Consider the following 13,545-nt stretch of genomic DNA (forward strand, 5'->3'; position numbering starts at 1 on the left):
TAGTGAATAGCGATTGCAAATCCGCTTATATGTTGGGAAATCCGGATTTTCGGATTATTTGTAGGAAAAATCCGGATTCCGGATTAAATCCGGATTTTTAGGGTTTTTTAGTTACCACCGTAAATAAAGCAAAATTCAAGAGTTTAAGAAGTAAACAGTAAATAAAAAATGAAAAAAATGTTTTATTAGGGAACCTACATGTAAAGTGGGGCTGATATTTTTTTTCATTCCAACCCCAACATGTGATATATTGTTGGATAGGTATTTAAAAATGAATAACGGTTTACTTAGATCGTTTTTTGATAATATTAATATTTTCGGAAATAATCGCTCTTAAATGAAAAAAAAAGTGCGTCCCCCCCCTCTAACTTTTGAACCATATGTTTAAAAAATATGACAAAAATCACAAAAGTAGAACTTTATAAAGACTTTCTAGGAAAATTATTTTGAACTTGATAGGTTCAGTAGTTTTTGAGAAAAATACGGAAAACTACGAAACCCTACACTGAGCGTGGCCCGACACGCTCTTGGCCGGTTTTTACTGATTATATAAGCTACGTACGTGGGCAGTTAATCATTCTATTAACGAGGTAAAGTTTTTTTTTACATTCAGGATTATATACATCCAGTAAACAACGAAATCATAAAAATATTAGCGCGTCAAGTGTAGAGTCAATTCTACGTTCTTAGGCACAGCATTACAACAGAACCAGGAAAATATTGATTTAAGTGGTTAAGAGCGCGGAATTGAATTACGACTTTCACTCAGTTTTAAACTAAATCAGGACTTAAACGAGTAACACTAACACATCGTGTATATTTAGCCTGTCGTTTCCAACGTGAGGAATTGAATTACGACTTTCACTCAGTTTTAAACTAAATCAGGACTTAAACGAGTAACACTAACACATCGTGTATATTTAGCCTGTCGTTTCCAACGTGACAATTTCTCGTATTTTGCCGTTATTTTACTATTGAGACGTCATTTTTGCACAATCTATCTATATTGCTGTAATTAACAATACGCATTGAATAATCGTACATTGTGTATTAAGATTGAGGGCGGAAAGTGAAGCCTTCAGCCGCCCGTGATATACACAACGTTTTTCATCACACTCGCGAAGTAATAACCAAATTTTAAACTATTGTATTGAAATATCTACGCTGACATTTTGAACATTCGTCCGCCATCTTGTAATTTTTGACAGGTCGTGGAAGGTCCCACCCTGGTATTCACTTTACCGCCCCAGGGCGGTAAAATAGTTCATTAAGTATCATAATGTAATAACACCGTTTTCGAGAGAGTGTGATGAAAAGCATATTATAAAATATGTTTTACGACAGTAATAGTGTTTCCGAATATGAAGGCAGCAAGCCATTTAGTATTATTCATTTATCTTATAAATATGCCAATTTAGTCAAATTTCTACATTAACATTGAACAAGTTTTGTTGAGGTCGCAGTTCAAACTTAGCCTAATCGACTTTGACAGCATAATTATAGTATGTATTGAAGTGCATCAGTTCTAACATATAACCAACTTTGATGACAGTGTTGTTATGTGGTTATGATTGTAATTCTACTTAATATAATTCATTAACAATAGGATGTTTGGTTCGTCTACTAATAATATAAGCATTTATTGCAAACCATGGTATACAAAGTGGTTTACATAAGTATTATAGATACCAGGAATCACATTACACCCTGTATTTATGGACATTTTTCGTATACTATTTAAACTTAAATTTGCCTGCATTCTCAAGACATCTGATGACGTGTAAACGGATGTTTTTTTTTATTTACAGTTGCTTATACATTGGATTCCACGTACATAAACACTTGTCTTAGAATAAATTTAAAAGTGGAAAATGTCTGCCTTGGGTGAGACTTGAACTCACATTTTCCACTTTTAAATTTATTCTAAGCTTAGTGGCATCGATTGCAGACGTTTCTGCTAGTAAACATAACTTGTGTCCTTTATTTCGGTTGAAATTGCGACGTAAAAGTAAAAATTCGAAAATCCGGATTTCGGTTTTAAAATCCGGATTTAGAAACGGATCGCAAAATCAGCGAATTATCCGGATTTTCGGACTCCGGATAAATAGATGGTCAAGCAAATCTTGTCGCGAAGGGATAATTATTATCCCTTTGCGCCTACATTTTTCAATTTTTTTGCCTTTTTCTACTGATGCGACCTTATTCTATCAATGGATGCGACATGATGCGACTTAAAAAAAATAACGCGTTTCGTTTCTTGATATCAATTTGTCAATCATTTGTTGTAAATCATTAATAAAGTAAAAAAAAAATTTTAGTCTTTTTAGGTAACTTTGAAGTAATAAGAGTTTTGAATGATTCACGGTTATTTTCATTAGACTTATATTGACCGGGATATAGACCGTGATTACCTTTTTGATTTTTGTCGAGCTCCCGATATTTCGACGCAGTTGCATGCATCATGATCACGGAAAACCCCGATCATGATGCATGCAATGTTTTCCGTGATCATGATGCATGCAACTGCGTCGAAATATCGGGAGCTCGACAAAAATCAAAAGGTAATCACGGTCTATATCCCGGTCAATATAAGTCTTTGAAGTAATATCTATAAGGTAAATTATTAAAGGTTTTTTAATCAATAACATCAAAATAAACTTAAAAACGCCATTTTTTAAAAAGAAGCTTAGAAAATATATTGGAACGAAACGCATTTTGTCAGTTTGATTTGATTGAAGTAACTATGGAGATTAGAAATATAAGGAGCGAAAGCTTTAGGCTGGGCGCACACGGAGGCGACAGTTGCACGGCGACATTTTTTGTCTCTGTCTTGGACGCAAGTAGTAACGACAGAGACAAAAAATGTCGCCGTGCAACTGTCGCCTCCGTGTGCGCCCAGCCTTAAGTATCAGAAGTGCACATATAAAAGAAAAGATAGTTGGCGCTGCAATCGCTGCTGCATAAGGGTTTGACAATCTCTTTGCCTTCTCGGTAGTGACCCCGCCTACAGAACAAGAGGTCCCGGGTTCAAATCCTGATGAGACCTTTTAGGGTTCCGTAGTCAACTAGGAACCCTTATAGTTTCGCCATGTCTGTCTGTCTGTCCGTCCGTCCGTCCGTCCGTCCGCGGATAATCTCAGTAACCGTTAGTACTAGAAATCTGAAATTTGGTACCAATATGTATATCAATCACGCCAACAAAGTGCAAAAATAAAAAATGGAAAAAAATGTTTTCTTAGGGTACCCCCCCCTACATGTAAAGTGGGGGCTGATATTTTTTTCATGCCAACCCCAACGTGTGATATATTGTTGGATAGGTATTTAAAAATGAATAAGGGTTTACTACGATCGTTTTTTGATAATATTAATATTTTCGGAAATAATCGCTCTTAAAGGAAAAAAAAGTGCGTCCCCCCCCCTCTAACTTTTGAACCATATGTTTAAAAAATATGAAAAAAATCACAAAAGTAGAACTTTATAAAGACTTTCTAGGAAAATAGTTTTGCACTTGATCGGTTTAGTAGTTTTTGAGAAAAATACGGAAAACTACGGAACCCTACACTGAGCGTGGCCCGACACGCTCTTGGCCGGTTTTTTATTTTTTTCTACTATTTTTTTTCTTGAATTATTTTATTTTTTTAATGTCCAAAAATATTTTGTTTTGTTATAACTTTTCGAAATTTCATTCGCAAGGCTTACAACATTACCGAAGAATCTTAAAGGGCTTAAGTTAACATTTCTATGAATAAAACAATAAATAAACACAAATAAAATACAAAAAAGAAAATTAATGCATAAAAAAAAACAAAAAGTAAAAACCGGCCGAGGCCGTGTCGGGCCACGCTCAGTGTAGGGTTCCGTAGTTTTCCGTATTTTTCTCAAAAACTACTGAACCTATCAAGTTCAAAACAATTTTCCTAGAAAGTCTTTATAAAGTTCTATTTTTGTGATTTTTTTCATATTTTTTAAACATATGGTTCAAAAGTTAGAGGGGGGGGGGGGACGCACTTTTTTTCCTTTAAGAGCGATTATTTCCGAAAATATTAATATTATTTAAAAACGATCGTAGTAAACCCTTATTCATTTTTAAATACCTATCCAACAATATATCACACGTTGGGGTTGGAATGAAAAAAATATCAGCCCCCTCTTTACATGTAGGGGGGTTACCCTAATAAAACATTTTTTTCCATTTTTTTATTTTTGCACTTTGTTGGCGTGATTGATATACATATTGGTACCAAATTTCAGCTTTCTAGTGCTAACGGTTACTGAGATTATACGCGGACGGACGGACGGACGGACGGACGGACGGACGGACGGACGGACGGACGGACGGACGGACGACAGACAGACACACATGGCGAAACTATAAGGGTTCCTAGTTGACTACGGAACCCTAAAAAGATCGCTGTCAGAATCGAACCCGAGAACATCTGCGTACGAAGCCAGCGCACTATTACCTTGACTTGCTCAGTCTGACGAAATCAGCCTATAGAAAAGAACGTCTAATGTCATCTCACATCGCTGATCATTGAGCGAGACATGCGCTCCAAGCGGAGAGATTTATAACTGCAATTACAATGCCTCAGCCGGTCATTTTTGCGACTGTTCTACTTCGACAGACTTTCCTCCTTATCTCTACTCTCCCTGGAAGTAACGAAATGTCACTTCAAGTGACACTGTTTTTCCCTCCTTTTTCGTTTGGCGCCTGTTGTGTCGTACGCGTCCTCCGTGATTGTGCTCTATGTGATTAATAATAACACCTATTCGTTTCATGGAAAAGCGAAAACATGTACTCGGTGATAAAATTTACTGAAAAAGACGGCGGAACCGTATCATTAGTGAACAACCAGTGGTTTACGCCAAGGAGATGCGAATATCAAATTCTACGGACATCACTCGGCAGTTCGTGGTCCCGGCCGCCATCATGCTTTGTACTGCTGCTCCAGCTATCCTCCAGTGCAACTTGAAGGCCTAATCCATGCACACATCGGTGTTTTTTTATATCTATGTAATACACTTGTCATTGGCGAAGGTCCACGAGGCTGCCATATTGAATAGAGAGAAATTCTTTAAGGGCCAGTGATCGAGCCATGCTAATTTGAAATCGCGAGTACCTATTTCGTATAATCGTAAGTATTTTCTCCCATCTTCGAATAAAATTTGTTGTAATACGTTCAGTGCTAATTCTTGTGTCCATTATTTTCAGACATTATTTTCATAAAATGACTTGAGGACCCCTTCCATTGACATGAATGCACGGAACTACAAGCCGGCTTCTTTTCTGCGTTGGGTATGTTTCACATTTGTACGCCCATGATTTTAACCCTCGCCAAGGGTTGGTAAAAGCCTCAGGGTCATTGTTTCTTTTAAAACCTATTTCAGGGTTCTTCGATTTGGAGGTTACGTTCAAAGGTAGCGCGGAGCTGATGCTTCCCGAGCCTGAACCGGTGGACAGGAGGCTGTGGCGACTGGGATGGAAGAGCTTCCATTCCTGTAGCTGCAGCTTCCACCTCCCCTAAATTCTGTTACATGTCACCAAGGTCAAGGTCTGCCTCGGCCAAGGCGTGCCTCGTTTTAGTATTTTTAAAAGGAGCCCAACATAAATTATCATTTTTTAATTAATAAATTTACCCTTTACCCGGTCTTCTAGTACCAGAATCACTGACTCACCCATATGCTCTAAAGTTAGGTATTTGTGTTTGTTTTTAGTAATAGACTGAGCTAGCTATTCTAACGTATAATATTTATTTATTTAAGTTTTATTATTCTACATAAAAGATTTTCCTTTTCGATTATTTGTTTTTTAATCATTATTGATTTTCTTCTGTAGACCCCTTCTGTGTAAAAGCTTCTTCCATAAAAGTTGTAAAAGCTGTTTCCATTTTAAAGAATCCTGCAAAGATTCAAAGTGACCTACTAATTAAATTGGTTGACCGTACAATTTCAGATTATTCCTACTAATGCAAGTCCATCCTATATGTTTACTTAATAACCTTGTTTACTAGGGGATGCATTATTTTGTGTTAATTTATTATTTTTGCATATTGTGTGTATTTTTTTATTTGCATGTACCTAAAGATGACCTAGAGAAAGCAAAAAAAATACTGAAACTGGTTGAGGATACATCAGACTTACAGACTGAAGCCGAAACAGAACCAAGTCTTAAACGTAAAATGCAAAAAAGATATGTTTCTAGCAGCAGTGACGAAGATGAACAGTGAAAAAGAAATAAACAACCACTTCAAGCTGCTGACAATGAAGGAGATTATGGAGGTGGGTTTTATATTCAAAACACCTGCACGGGAAGCATGGTCGCGCGATAGACGATAAAATATCAGGCCGTCCCTATCGCACTTACAAATAGTGTGATAGGGACGGCCTGCTATTTTATCGTCTATCGCGCAACCATGCTTCCCGTGCTGTTATGAATATGTAGTAATTTAGTTGATATTAATGATGTAATTCCGAAGTACCTAATTTCAAAAATTATATGTTATGTTTTGTGCAGATAGTCGTCAAGCTCAGCCAAACATTGCCCAAGAAACCGCTTCAATAGCAGAAAGTAAGTAAATTATAATTAATAAATAATAGATAAACACATATTATACTCTTACCTGGTAAAGTTTAGATTTGGGTAGGGCTTCATAAAAATGCATAACATTTAAAAAGGTAATTGGGCAAGGTAACCTTTGACCTATAATAAAATAGATTCTTCAGGCACGCAAAATACCTGATTAACGGCTTACAAGTGAATAGTCATTTTTGTCAAACCCTGTAATTATACTAATTATAAATTATAATGTATTACATACTAAGGCCAACTTTAGAGTTTAAATAAATTGCTAACCTGGGGGTGTAAATATAATTCATATTAAATTAAATGTTTTTTGCCAACAGGAACCCTCTCATTACTGACTGTAGCAGATGAGCTTCCCATCTTGACAAACAGTGACAACAGACTGCAAGGTAAGATATCCATGTTTATATATTTTAACCCATGCGGCGCTTTAACTTTCATCATCATGTATGTGTGTGTGTGGTGTTCATTACTGTGTTCCCTGCTAGGCTGCTGTAAACAGCAAGGATGACTTTTTGTTGGATTCATCTTTATTTATTAATAGGTAGGTACTAAACAATTTCCGCTTTTATTTTTATAGTAACAAGCTTTTATATTAGGTCGACCTGTATGTAAATTCCAAGGATCATAGCGTCATAAAATGGTTTTTCTTAGAATTGTCTCGATGAGTATTAGTTGTCTGTCGTAAGAAAAGTGCAGTCATGCAGCGATAAGAGCTTGTACCAAAAATATATTTTTTTGCCAAAAACTTATTATATTTGTATGTTGTCAGATTTGGCAGAAGACGGCGACGGACGGTTAACTCCCTTTGCACGCCAAGTTAGTCCCCGGTGCCGATATGAACAACCGTCGAATATCGGCAGCGACGAGCCAGCAGCAACGCCATCGAGAGTTCAGGGATTAACAGGTAGGTAATATACTATATATGACTATGATACATACATACATACATACATACAATCACGCCTGTATCCCATAAAGGGGTAGGCAGAACACATGAAACTACTAAAGCTGCAGTGCCACTCTTGGCAAATAAGGGGTTGAAAGAAAACGAAACTGTGACATTGCAGTGACAGGATGACTATGATGTAGTACTTTTTAGGGTTCCGTAGTCAACTAGGAACCTTTATAGGTTGACTCGTGTTTTAAAAAACTCGCAAGTTCAATTCTCGAACCACTCGCTTCGCTCGTGGTTCAACTATAGAATCCTTTCACTTGCTCGTTTTCCAATTCCACACTCGGCATTAAAATACAACTTTGCCCCCTTGTATAACAAATAACTACTAATACAGTATGATTATTGTTGTTGTGTCAGTTATTGGAAAAATCTTTTTATGAATTAAAAAATAATGGCGTTAGAGCACTTCTGAGAAATAACCCTATGTGGATTTAAGGCTTTGTCCAATGGTATACTGTATACATAGAAACATTACTCAAGAACAAATATCTGTGATAAACGCACAAATATATGCCCTTACCGGGGTTCGACCCCAGAATCTCCTGCTATGTAAGCAGTTGCACTACCAACTAGGCGTAGGCTAGGAGGCCGTCAAATGCTAACAGATAGACTGAGTTCCTTTCGCATTTATAATATTAGAATTGATGACTGAAATGGCGTGCCCATCTCGCGTTGTAGTCCGTTGCTTCTGGAAAGTTATGTATGAAAATGTTGGCATAATTAATGGAAGATTTTTTTTTGATTGGGATATGTACATTACAGGCCGAAGTTATTTTTCATCAACCCTCCCCATCCGCGTCACCCCTCTTCACCCCCTTAAATAGCCGAAAATGCGGTTTTTCACGATTTCTGACAAAACCGTTGTAGATACAGAAAAAGCGTGTAGGAAGAAAGTAATCCTTGATAAATTTACTACAAATCGTTTATTGACACTTTGGTTCTAGCACTTATAGGTTTCGCGTGATCCATCACGAAAGTTGGTCCTTTGCTGCAATTTTCTTCAGTGAATGTTAAGTTTTCTTCCAAATTGCTTACGAAATCTGTTTAATATTACTAAAATATTATAAACTGAAAATGAATTTCAGGGGGAAAATCACTACCATGGGTGGGACTTGAACTCACGGCTACTGGATTGATACTCCAGGGCTCTACCAACAGCTACCAAAAGCTCATCCCCAGTCATAGATATACTATATAGATCAATGGTACTCCTAGCGACTACTACCGTGAAAATATTACGTCTTAAATAGTTACTGGAATTCCAAGAAATATTGGAAATTCCACCCATGGTAGTGATTTTTTCCCCTTAATTTTATTTTAGTCATGAGTTACAATATTTTAGTTATATCAAACAAATTTCGACGATTTCGTATGCATTTTGGGCGAAAACTTAACATTTACTAAAGAAAATTGCAGCAAAGGACCAACTTTCGTGACGGATCACGCGTAAACTATAAATGCTAGAACCAAAGTGTTAATGAATGATTTGTAGTAAATTTATTAAGGATTACTTCGTTCCTACGCGCTTTTTCTGTATCTTCAACAGTTTTGTCAGAAATCGAGAAAAACCGCATTTTCGGCACTTTAAGGAAGGGTAGAGGGGTGACGCAGAGGAGGGAGGAGTGGGGAGGGTTGATGAAAAATAATTTCGGTCTATAACGTACATATTTCAATTAAAAAAAAACCTTCCATTAATTATGCCGTAATTTTAGCTAATTTCCCCTACTATTGTCTCGGCGAGTGTGTACAGTCGGCATAACATGTATCTATATCGCAGCGGCCAATGTACACGCTCTCAAGTCTTGTTCCGATATATTTGACCACTTTGCACTTACACTGTTTTTATTTTATATTTATTTTTTAGGATACCAAACAAAAGTGCTGTAATGTTGACATGTATCAAAACTCAAAATGATCAAATAATAAGTCTGTTAAAACATGCAGGCACATCGAAAGGTAGCCTAAAACCGGAATTCAAATTCCCAATTCAAAATGCCGATGAATTAACTACAACTGAATTATTAATAGAGAAAAAAGAAAATTATGACAATTTGGTAAGTTACAATACCTACAATAACTCTTTATTGAACACCATATAATAAGATTTACAGAAAAAAGATAAATGGAGAATATTTGCACCAATAGGCGGCCTTGTAGCTTCAAAGCTATCTCATTCAGACAGCTTATTACATTCATAGGAAGAAGGAAGGAACATCTTGAAAAAGAGGGTGCAATTTATTTATTTATTTAGTAGTAATACAACATTTGTAAAGCTGAGTTTAGACCAGCAAGTTATTGCTGCAAGTTTTGAGATGCAACTATAGGTAAGAGTGGGTGGCAAAACTGGCAAATATCTGCATCTCTTATAACTTGCACGTCTAAACTCGGCTAAAAAATGTATTTCACATATTGCTATAATCTTCACTCAATTAGTGGTTTGTCAGGATCGTAGTAAATGGAAATCCGTGATATCTGCCTACCCCTCTGGGAAACAGGCGTGATTATATGTATGTATGTACTAAATTAGTCTGACCAACAATAATTTTTATTTGCTATTTTTCAATTATACATTATTTTGTTTGTTACAGGATTCATACATGAGAACTATTGGAGGCAGGGATATTGCGAGCAGTGTCTCGGCTAATGAAATTTTGTTTCACTGACCAGCTGGCTCAACAGTACAACTTTTATGGAAAGAGATCGAACAAAAAGCCTTTCTGCCAACTGCGCCTGCGAGATTGTATCGTGGGTAAGTTGGCTGTTTCATAACTTGTGGTAAATTTTTTTAGGATTTTGGGGTTGGTCCACGTCCCATAGAAAAAGTTGTTCAATATGACCTACCTAATTACCTCGTACAATATGGTTAGTTGTAAAAAAAGCAATCTGTATGCTGGAGAATCTGGAGATGAAGTAAAAACTTATTAGTTTGCATAAATAGTTATATTTTTTTTTATTGCGAGCCTATAGTGTCCCACTGCTGGGCAAAGGACCCGTCCCACTTTTTCCATTGTTCCCTATCTTGAGCAGTCTCTGGCCGTACTTTTAGAAAGGAGTCAAACTCGCCTCGCCACTGTCGGCGGGGTCTGCCGGATCCTTGATTTGAATTATTAGGTTGCCATTCAGTAGTAATGTTATAACATTAACAAATGTATTATATCTTTATCTTTATAGAAGGAGTTGTCACCACTACATCTGGGTCTACAGCTAAAGACGTAGAAGATTCCATTAAAATTTGGCTAAAACATGCCCCCGAAAGATTGAAGAAGATTAATAAACAACAATAAACATGGCAGAGAAAATAAAATATTCGAGAAAAGCCATAGTTGGCCAACGTCAATTATTGAGAAGAGCCAAAGAAGCACAGTTAAATGTAATTTCAAATTTAAAAAAGAGTACTACAACTGTAAGTGCATCCTTTTCCTTAGTTAATTTGCCATGTACTTCATATAATAATTCTCAATCTGAAATTGTATTCCAAGGTTCTTAGTCCGAGTTCTTAACGGCTAATAAGTATGAGAGTACAGTCCCTGCTGGCAGAAAGCATGAAACTTGGCATGTATATAGCTTATAGGTTTATAAGAAAATATGGAAGTAGAAACACGCCGAGGTGTCAATGTTTCCCCTCTTTCCCCCAACTTTTGTATCCCTGATTTCAGTTTTTTAATATTTCCATGAAAACCGTGAAAGCTATCATCACGATGTCTAGGAGAAGTATATTCTTCATAAAATTCTCCACAATATTGTCTTTGGAAGTATAAAGCTAGAACTTATAATTTTCAAACTATGCTCATTTTCCCCTAACGATATTTCTCTTTGGTGCCCTGAACGATAAGCAAGACTAGCGACTTTGCTCTTTTACCTGTGGCGATGTTGCTTCACAAAATTGTTCCTTGGGTCAAACTGATCCGATTTTGCTCAATAGTCATGAAATCGCACGTCACTACCCCCCACAAAGACAAGGGGAAAGGGCCGTAATCCTCGGTGAAAACTATGCATTACATCTTTTTGCTCTTAGTGACTAGGGCAAATCGTATATCATTTTCGTGTAATATAAGGACGAGTTAATCATTTCTGAAAAAAATCGTTGCACCTTATCATACAAAAATAACGATTTGTCAATGTTCTCAACGTAAATGCATGCTGTTCTTATAGAAACACAAAAATCACTATATCTTATGCCTTTAATATTTGAAATGAAAATGAAATGAAATGAAATTGTTTATTTCGAGTAACTAATGACTCATACAATTTGTTAGTAAGCTTACGTTTAAAATGTTAGTACTTAAACTAATAATAATAATTACAATATATATTCACTGCTGGAAACATGCATTTCACAGCAGTGTCGCATATACGGACAGTCCAATCTATCCGCTAACATACACAGGATAGGGTTGGGGCTGGCCCGCACCCGGCGCACCAGGGATGTACACCGTTTGCGCATAGTCGTATAAAAACAGTCCACGTGCGCTTCTGCAAACATCCCTGATGCGCTGCAGAAACGAGGCAGCCCCATCAATACCCGGAACGCGTTGTTGTACTGGATTTGAGGAGTTCCCTCGACCTCTCCACGATTCCATCATCAGAACTGGGTTATTGGCTAATCTGTCCTATGTTTTATTTGTTGATAATTACCGCATTGTAACTGTAAATGCCATAACTTCCATACTTATTGAAATACATCGAAATTCATTATTTTGCTATAAAATCGTTATTTTTGTATGAAAAGGTGCAACGATTTTTTCAGAAATGATTAACTCGTCCCTATATTACACGAAAATGATATACGATTTGCCCTAGTCGCTAAGAGCAAAAAGATGTAATGCATAGTTTTCACCGAGGAAACCGGCCCTTTCCCCTTGTCTTTGTGGGGGTAGTGACGTGCGATTTCTTAACTATTGAGCAAAACCGGATCAGTTTGACCCAAAGAACAATTTTGTGAAGCAACATCGCCACAGGTAAAAGAGCAAAGTCGCTAGTCTTACTTATCGTTCAGGTCACCAAAGAGAAATATCGTTAGGGAAAATGAGCATAGTTTGAAAATTATAAGTTCTAGCTTTATACTTCCATAGACAATATTGTAGAGAATTTTATGAAGAATATACTTCTCCTAGACATCGTGATGATAGCTTTCACGGTTTTCATGGAAATATTAAAAAACTGAAATCAGGGATACAAAAGTTGGGGGAAAGAGGGGAAACATTGACACCTCAGCGTGTTTCTACTTCCATATTTTCTTATAAACCTATAAGCTATATACATGCCAAGTTTCATGCTTTCTGCCAGACCGGACTGTACATCTGGTTAAGAACTCGGACTATCTAGAAATAATTCCGGTTTATTGATAGAACATGACATTTCTCACGATAATCATATCATTACTAGTGATAATGAGCATTTACTATCTGATTCAGATTCTGTTAAGTCTATAAAAGAAGATGATTTCAAAACAGAGTTAAAACATTGGGCCACTCAATATCAAATACCACATAATGTACATGATGTGAGTACATGTTTTCGATGAAACGAATAGGTGTTATTATTAATCACATAGAGCACAATCACGGAGGACGCGTACGACACAACAGGCGCCAAACGAAAAAGGAGGGTAAACAGCGTCACTTGAATGACTTGACTTCGTTACTTCAATCAAATCAAACTGACAAAATGCGTTCCGTTCCAATATATTTCCTAAGCTTCTTTTTAAATTAGATGATGTCTATTAATTATATTTGTCCTCTTAGGAGAACATTTAAGTACTTACTCGTAATCATATTTTTATCTTTATTCAGTTTTAACAGACATGTATTAACCTCGAAAGTCCTGTGCTTTTGCAACAGCTGTACTGAAGTCATATCTGCCGGTTGTACTATACCAAGTACGAACCACGAATAGTGCATCAGACCGAGACAAATAGATGTCGTTATTACAGATTTTTTGATGTGAAGTCTTGTTGTCTTTATATTTTTAGGAGACCAGTCAGCGAAAGAAAAGTCTTCTAAAA

The 13,545-nt window shown here is 36.6% G+C and overlaps 1 protein-coding gene across 1 annotated transcript; it reads left to right on the top strand.

Annotated features, from left to right (window-relative positions):
- Positions 1 to 6,179: 6,179 nt before the first annotated feature.
- LOC125227003 lies at positions 6,180 to 10,951 on the top strand. The gene is made up of 7 exons (XM_048131193.1): positions 6,180 to 6,207; positions 6,253 to 6,279; positions 6,515 to 6,568; positions 6,904 to 6,972; positions 7,356 to 7,490; positions 10,130 to 10,290; positions 10,713 to 10,951. The coding sequence occupies exons 1-6, from the start codon at positions 6,180 to 6,182 to the stop codon at positions 10,183 to 10,185; spliced, it is 369 nt and encodes a 122-aa protein (XP_047987150.1). The 3' UTR covers positions 10,186 to 10,290; positions 10,713 to 10,951.
- Positions 10,952 to 13,545: the final 2,594 nt, after the last annotated feature.

The sequence above is a fragment of the Leguminivora glycinivorella genome, chromosome 6 (assembly GCF_023078275.1).
Source record: "Leguminivora glycinivorella isolate SPB_JAAS2020 chromosome 6, LegGlyc_1.1, whole genome shotgun sequence".
NCBI classification, from domain to species: domain Eukaryota; kingdom Metazoa; phylum Arthropoda; class Insecta; order Lepidoptera; family Tortricidae; genus Leguminivora; species Leguminivora glycinivorella.